An 8,749-nucleotide genomic window follows, 5' to 3' on the forward strand; every position below is an offset into this window, starting at 1 on the left:
GTTTTAGGATCCCTTTGTTCTCAATTTTTTTGGATTTTTTCAAACTTCTAAAACATGAAATTTGTGAGAAACCTACTTCTATAATTTTTTACGAAAAGATACCTTAAATAAAAAAATTATTGCGAGAACAAACCTCGGTCAAATCTCAACTCGTGGTAGTTCGGTTCGGGCTCGACTCGAGATATATATTAACGAGTCGAGACAAACGAGGCCAAACTCGGCTCCAAAAGCTCGTGAACAGGATCGATTATTATTTTATATAAAAAGATTATTATATCGTAAAACACTTTAAAAAGTTATTATAGGCTAAAACACTTAAAAAATGTTATTATACGTATCTTTTTATACAACTTTTTACATTAAACAATTCATGTGTTTTCTTTCTGTATCCTTTTATATCTAGCTAGTTTGTCGATTTTTTATTTATATATATTTGTAAGTAATTCATTTGCTTAGTATGTAGAAATGAAATAAAATATTTTCATTCATGTTACTTTTTGAATTTAGTCTACAATTCTACAAGATCTGTCAATAATTTTTTAAATGTCGAATGTAACTTTTTTTTGTTTGGTTTAATGTTTTGATTTATTTTTAATTTGTCTCAAATCGATCCCGAGCCAATATGAGCTGAGCTTCACTTATCGAATTCACAACCCGAGCCGGGCTAATCGATAAACAAGCTTAGCCGAGTCCAGTATAATTTGAGCCATGTTTGTTCACTAGCTTTATGCCCAAATCATTGAGTAACTTTCATTCTTTGCAACTTTGAATATTATTGTTGTCCTTTGAACTTCCAGAATCAAACATTAATCTTCCATTTTCTAGGTAATTATGCGGTACAGTTGTTTCAAACTTCATCTTCAACAAGTTTCATTATGGAATTTGTGAATTTTTGTAAAAATTTTGCTTGTTTGTTGGGTAATTTTTTTATTGTTGTGGTGGTGCCGGTGTTAATGGTGGGAAAAGGGGAAGTGAAAGGAAGAAAGAGAGAAAAGAAATGGAAAATAAAAAGAAATGGAGGTGTACATATACAATATAAATATATAGTATTTAGGGCATTAGTAAGTAATTTTAAGGCGTTATTTAACAAAGCTAAAAAAAAAAAAAGGATAACAGGCCATAATTAGGATCGTTATTATAATTATTTCCATAAAACTTCAACAACCAAATTGAAGGACATATGATATAACCCCGGCCCCCTGTTACATTGATGCTGAAAAAACAAGAAGCAAAAACGTTACATTCCTCAGTGCCAAATAAGTTGTTACATAAGCCTTAATTTTAGTATTTTGAGATGTCAGAATTTTCATTTAAGTGAAGGCCAAACTTGTAGGTTTTGCTGGGAATACAATGGAAGTTCTGATCTCCCCCAAACCCACGCTTGGTATTATAGCCAGGATACTTGCTTTTTTCAAAGTTAACTACTTGGATTAGATTTAGTTTGTGATCACTTCCAATCTTTGGTATATCCCACTCAAGAAAAAAACCGTTTGATTTCGAGGTGATGTGTATTTCACCATCTTCTCCTATCATCTTCTTTGCATTCTTCAAGAAATCCCTCAGCAACTTTTGATGTAAACTGTCAAAAATTAACAATCATGTTACGATGCTAATTAGACTCCAAAGAAAAAACTGCTTAATTTTGTGAGTGCTCCAAATCTAGTGCTCATGATGCCTAATACTTCCTCCATTTCATATTGCATGAAATATTTATTTGGTACAAGCGTCAATGTCGTAACTTTAACCTTACGATGCACGGACACTCTTTTTGGGTCAACACATCCTGTTTCCAACATCTTTACGTTTCAGACTCTTTTGGAAATTTTCGAAATCTTTGGATTTTCTTTTGAAAATATATAGTTGAATGAAATGACCGACATAGTTTTTTGATACTCGAAGAAATGTTTTCTCTCTAAAATCATACCTTTTTCTTTCAATGTCTTTAAATCTCCCGAAGTATGGCCTAAACCTAATTTACTTTCAAAACTTTAAACAATTGTAGTTCCTTATGTTTCCCCACTTTTAGAATTTGCATTTTCTTGTGTCCACGTCCATGTCTCGTTTTCGTACTACTTAGCTTTAATCATTAATATCTCAAATTATCTATAATAAGTAAATAATAAGAATTTGATTATTGGAAATTATAATTGAGGTGAATCTAAAAGGATTCTATATGATTATAGTTTTTTTTTAAAGGCTATATGACTGTCATATATAGTTAACCTTATGTAGAATTCACAAAATACATTGAAAGAAAGTGTGTGAATAGTGTGAAAGTCAAAACGTTACAAGTACTTCGAAAGAGGGTAAATATCTAGAGTTGATGGCTGGGTAGTTTTATACCAATCTGACTTGTGTGCACCCACGTTAACATTAGTGTGCAACAGGCAAAACAACATATCATTACTGATAATCCATTATATTATGCGAAAACCCACTATATTATGCAGAAATCCACTATATCATTCAGACCTACACTATATTATGCAGAAACTTACTATATTATTCAAACACACTCACTATATCATACAGAAACTCACTATATCATTTAAACACACTATATCATACAGAAACTCAGTATATCATTCAAAAATACACTATATCATACAGAAACTCACTATATCATTCAAACACACACTATATCAAGCAGAAACTCACTATATCATTTAGACACTCACTATATCATGGAGAAACTAAATCATTTCATATGTTAGAACACGTGTCATGATATATACTAAGCAACTTAGATATTTCTGTATGTTAAAATATTTTAATTAATTCCTCTATTATATTGCATATAATTTCACATTATGTTTTCCGTTAATGAAATATACTACTTCCTCCGTTCCATAATAAGTGAAACATTTCTCTAAAAAAGCTCACATAAAAGAGAGAAGTGTTTCACTTATTATAAAACGGAGGAAATATATTGTATATAAGTTCACTATATCTCTGTAGAATTCACTATATGAAGTTAATATCTTACCTGGTCCATTTGAGTTTTTTAGTTTTATATTACCATAATCTTATAAGTGGACAATCCTGTAAAAAAAAATCTTATAAGTGGACAATGCTTTCCACATTATTTTAGATATCACTTACCTTATTTTCAGGAAGTAGTTGCTAATTTAAGCCTATTAATAACTATATTTTATCATTTGCTGTTAACACAAATAGTGTGTTTTGTTAATCTTGTCTCTCTATTATCCATTTTGACCATTTCTTTCTCTTGTTTTCCCAACACGATCAACATTGATAATTAGTTGAGTCCAACTCCACAAAGGTAATCATTTTTAGTAGGTATGGCTAGTCTATTTAGTAGGTAAATCAGTTAATACCCGCCTCCAAATTGAGTGATTACAGATTTTACTGACTTTTGTACGTTATATGGAATTTAGCTGTTGAATACGAAACAAAAGTAGGCTTACCGCAGTTCAGTATCAGTTCTATCAAATTTGCCAGCATGTGGAAAATTGAAGACGATACGATCGAATACCATACTGCCAATAATAGGATGTTTCGCCATTTTCCTGGCGTTAACGCCGTGAAGGACCATGCTGCCTCGAGTCTCGAGCTCTGCTTTGTTGGTCAAGAATTTCTCGTAGTTTTTGATCAGAAAGTCTGCCAAAATTAATAGTGACAAACTATTAGAAAGATGCAAAACTATATATGTCCATGTCTATGTACTTCATGTAGGAATTAACATATGTAAATTTAGAGATCCGATAGTTAATGTATTGTTTAAGAATGGCTTAAAACTTAAAGTGAGTTCACGAAATAGAATGAATTTTTTTTGATAAAAATCACCTTTTACAAGGCAACTTAGCGAGGAAGAATCTTTTATAAGAAAAGTGCTAAATTGGGACTTTAAGCAAATTGTTTTTTGTTAACTGGGACTCTTGGCGAAAAATAGCGTCGACCATCATTTTCCAGCGTTGATTTGTCCACGTGTTTGTCACATGACTTAAAATTACGAAAGTTTAGAGCACGAGTTTCGAGACGATCATAAACGAACAATTTGACCTTAAAAACGATTTTTGAACAAAAAAGGACGCTACCAAGAGCCTTTTATGGGCACGAATGTCAATAAGCTGGTCAAAATGACTACCTATATGGTAATTTTTTGAGCACGAGTTTAGAGACGAGCTTAAACAAGCAATTTTGACCTCAAAACGATTCCTAAAAATACAGATGCCATCGAGTGCCCTTTATGGGCACAAATTTTGACAAGCCGGTCAACCTCACTATTTATACGGTAATTATTTGAACACAAGTTTTGAGCCGATTTTAAACGGACAATTTTGACCTTCAAAACGACTTTTTTTATTTTTTTTAGAAATGACGTCACTAAGCACTCTTTACTTGGCACGAATTTCGACAAACTGGTCAAAATGACTACCAATATGATAATTTTCTGAACATACATGCGACAAACACGTGGGCAGATCAATGTTGGAAAATGGTGGTCAACACTATTTTCCGACCAAAGGTCCCAGTCAACAAAAAAATAGTTTCGTAAGGTCCGAATTTACCACTTTTCTTATGAAAAGGTCTTTTCTCACAAAGTCGACCTTGTAAAAGGTCTTTTCTCACAAAGTCGACCTTGTAAAAGGTCATTTTTAACAAATTTTCCTAGAATGAACCGAAAACATTTTCAATGAAAATTGATTTTCCATAGAAAGAAATTAATCTAAGGGAAAATTAGTTGCTTATAAGAAAACATGGAGTCAAAAGAAAAAAAAGGAATAAATGTTAGATGACGATGGTAAGAAGAGAAATTTAACTCAAGCTTATCGAAAAAAAATCGAGGATTAAATTTTTCCTCCCAATCCTACTCTCCAAAAAAACAGTGAAAGTGGATAAAGCTTAAAACATAGTAGTATAAATAAGATCAATAAACATGTAGAGCTCAATGAGACAAAAGGAATAATATAGTACTTATATTTTTTTTTAATACAACATTTGATTAGTTTTATCTACTCACCCGAAAAGCAAATGTTGCATATTTAAAGAAACAAAGGAAGTATAATATGCTTAAAATCATGTTCCTATAATATGAAACAAATCATATTTAGAATAATGGTAACGTTAAGAGTAGTGTACCTTCGGAGTTGAGAGAAGTGGCGGTTATATTATGCGAAGTACCAAAAGCAACAGCCAAACAAGAGGAGAAAGAGAAGTCACCCTCACCAACGAGTAGTATTCTCTGTGCGCTAGTGTACAGTCCTATCTTCCTTACTATTTCTTTTGGAACACTAGGCAAACGACTAATAACAGTATTAGTAACATTTTTTTCCAAGACAATTTCTGGTATTACTTGCTTATCACCATGATCTATGACTAACTTCTTTCCATTCTTGTTCTTTTTCTTTCTATTCTTGCTCCTCTTCGTCGTCGTAGCATCTTCTTCATCACCATTCTTCAGATCAACCACAATGTGAGGAGTAATTAGAACATCCAAGTTGTTGTAATGACTTTCACTGGTTTCGACGGTGCTCGAACCCGATATTGGCTCACCTGAATAGATGATCATATATGTCGATGTAGTGGCTTTCTAATTGCTTCTCATGAGTATTTATAAAAGGAATTGGTTAAGTCATTGGCTTGATGATCATCTCTTGGTGTTATTGTTATTGTTTTTGCTTTAGGACACAGAAATTTCCTCAAGTAGGAACATATTATTTGACCCATTTTTATTATAGCAAAGCTAAGCACACATGCTATTTCTACTAACAGGGCTGATATGCGAGAATTACGGGATGAAAGTACGGATGATGAAGAAGATGAAGACTTTTGTGATTTTATTTCCTTCGGCTTCCTTCAAAAAAAAAAAAAATACTCTAAACTTTTATTTTGAATCTTACTAATCTAGCAATTATAAAGTAAACACATTATTATAGATTAATCCCAAAGACTTTTATTTCAATTCACAATCTCTAATTTGGAATTCAATTAATTTCCATACACAACATTTAATTTCAATTTTATAATTTCTAATTTCAATTCAACTAACCTCAATTTACAATATCTAATTTCACATTTACAGTTTCTTATTTCAAAATTTTTAATTCAGCCGATCTCAATTCATATCATAAAACGTAATTTCTTTTCGTCTAATTTTAATTTCACTAACTTCTAAACATATTCCATTCAACTCATGTAAATTGAAAAGACATTCTTCTAGGCAATATCTTTAAGAGCATCCTTATTCATGATTGATAATAAAGATCAAGTTGATGATCAGGAAAAAAGTGCTCTTAATCACAATTAAAAAAAAGATTGTGAGGTGAGTGAGAGTGATTGGGAAAAAAAAATGCAAGGGGTGAGTGAAATGATGAATAAGATTGTAGGATGTGAGATGCCAAGTGTCACATTTTGACTGGATTTAAAAATATAGTAATTATTACTTAACAATTCCTTTTAAAAAAAAATTAAAAAAATACCAATAGCTCTATTTTAATTAATTTGCAACGATTTTATTTTGCTTATTTTATATGAAATATTTGCAACGATTTTATTTTAGAAAATACAAAGTGAAAAAAAAATAAAAAAAATACCAATAGCTCTATTTTAATGAGCTCTATAAATAGAGACTCATTTTGCTATATTTTGGATTAAAAAAAATTCCAGCTATTTATTAATATCCTCTAATTTTGCTTATTTTATATGAAATATCTTTCATTTTTACATTTCAAAAAAATAAAAAGTAAAGAATAAGAGAGAGAAAAGTAGTTGGATGGGTCAAAAAGTAAGAGAAAGAGGAAAATTTAGTTGGGATGATTATTTTTTTTGTTCATGGTTAAGAGGATATGTGGGAAAAGATTTTGAGATGTTATTTTTTAGAGAGAGAGTGAGATGATCTTTATTTAAGATCATGAATAATGGTGAGCACCATTATTGATGATTGAGAAATAAGATTATTTCACCCTCTTTCTAATTTTCTCTCTCTAAAAAATTACATCCCACAATCTTTTCTGACTTTCTTCTTAACAATGAACCAAAAAAAAATCATCCCAACTACTTTTTTACCTCACCCAAGTATTTTTTTTCTCTCATCACCCCACCACCATTATACAGTATTTTTATTATTTAATATTTTAAGAATATGAATCTTCATTATTAATTGATAAAGTTAATTAAATAATAATTAGTGTGTTTAGCATTAACTAAATTATATGTACAAAAATAATGTTTATTTTTTTAGAGTGTAAAAGTGGAAGATATTTCATATAAAATAAGCAAAAATTATAGAAAATTAGTAAATAGCTAGAAAAAAATTTGTCCAAAATATTACAAAAAATGAGTCTCTATTTGTAGATCTCAGAAAAATAGAGTGGATTTTTTTATTTTATTTTTTTGATTTTGTATTTTATAAGATATTATATTGTTAATATTTGTAATTGTTTCTCTCTCCTGTCAGAATCTGTCAAATTCTGACGCACGCAACAAAAATCTGACACGCAAAGTCAGAAATCTGGCGTATTTTTTTTGCTTTTCTTGTAGTCATGCTGGAGCTTATCTCACAGCTCCAGCCAAAACGCCGCGTTTTGCCAGAAATAAAACCAAAAAAAAAAATTCGTCACATTAGGTGGTGGGTCCCGCTCCAACGATCATAGTTTCACTTGTTCCATACCATTTTTTTTTCTAATCACCACATGATCTTTGTTTCAACCATCATTAAGAGCATCCTTTTAAGATCAAGTATTTGATCTTATATTTGCAATCATCATTAAGGATGCTTTAACTTTCAGTAAGTAAATATTTTTCTGTTCTCTTCTCATAATAAAATATTTCTCTCTCCTGTCAGAATCTGTCAAATTCTGACGCGCGCATCAGAAAATCTGACACGCATGTAAGAAATCTGGCTTGTTATTTTTTTTTTTGCTTTTCTTGCAGCCATGCTGGAGCTTATCTCACAGCTCCAGCAAAAACAACGGGAATATAAGCAAAAAAATTAATTTTCGTCAAATGAGGCAGTGGGTCCCACTCCAATTATTATAATTTCACTCGTTTCATACCATTTTTTTTTTCTAATCACCACATGATCTTTGTTTCAATCATCATTAAGATCAAGTATTTGATCTTATTTTTTTAATCATCATTAAAGATGTTCTAACTTTCAGAAAGTAAAAACTATTTTAAAAAATGAAAGAGAAAGCAAATTTAATAAGACCTTATAGTCACAATACTATATTTTTATTATGTAGATTTTGCAAAATACTATTAAAATGAAAGTGAATAGTATAAAAGTCGAAATGATTTAAAAACTTACCTCCAATAACTATCCAGCAACTGAATCGCCGCTGCCGTGCGCAACTTCCTGGCGGCTAGCAACGTGAAGAAAAAGGAGTGAAGTACTGCTCCCCTGTGCTCGGCAGTCGGCACTGGGCAGTTAGACTTGTGACTGACGAGTTTATTTAAATAGAAAAAAGGGATGAAAGAGAAAAAGAGAGGAAAAAAACAAAGTACCTTACTTGGAATTGGGACTTTAATTCATAGGAGAGAGGAAAAGAAAAAGCACTTGTTGAGAGTGACAGAGGAACGAGAAAAGAAAGGAAAGCATGGTGCTTTACTTAGAGCTATGGCGCACTTACTATACGGTATAGTCTATACCCCTGGCTAAATCTTCCCATGATTAGTGATAATGAATTAAGAGCAGTGATAAAGCGCTAATCATGAACAGTTATCAAGGTCCACTTATAAAGGTAAATGTGTAATTTAACAATTATAAAAAAAGGTAATTGCATTT

At 31.2% G+C, this 8,749-nt stretch overlaps 1 protein-coding gene across 2 annotated transcripts; it reads right to left on the reverse strand.

The window, feature by feature from the left end:
- Positions 1-1,110: 1,110 nt before the first annotated feature.
- Positions 1,111-8,429, reverse strand: LOC104907049 (hypothetical protein). Of its 2 annotated transcripts, none has more exons than XM_057393902.1 (4): positions 8,273-8,429; positions 5,104-5,561; positions 3,429-3,621; positions 1,111-1,579 (listed from the first exon to the last, which is right to left on the reverse strand). In XM_057393902.1, exons 2-4 carry the CDS (start codon positions 5,531-5,533, stop codon positions 1,282-1,284), a joined length of 921 nt encoding a protein of 306 aa, XP_057249885.1. In that variant the 5' UTR covers positions 5,534-5,561; positions 8,273-8,429; the 3' UTR covers positions 1,111-1,281. The 2 variants fall into 2 exon arrangements, with proteins under 2 accessions (XP_057249885.1, XP_048498627.2); XM_048642670.2 differs by having other exon boundaries at positions 5,104-5,818.
- Between the last annotated feature and the right edge of the window lie 320 nt (positions 8,430-8,749).

The sequence above is a fragment of the Beta vulgaris genome, chromosome 4, assembly GCF_026745355.1.
Source record: "Beta vulgaris subsp. vulgaris cultivar EL10 chromosome 4, EL10.2, whole genome shotgun sequence".
NCBI lineage: Eukaryota > Viridiplantae > Streptophyta > Magnoliopsida > Caryophyllales > Amaranthaceae > Beta > Beta vulgaris.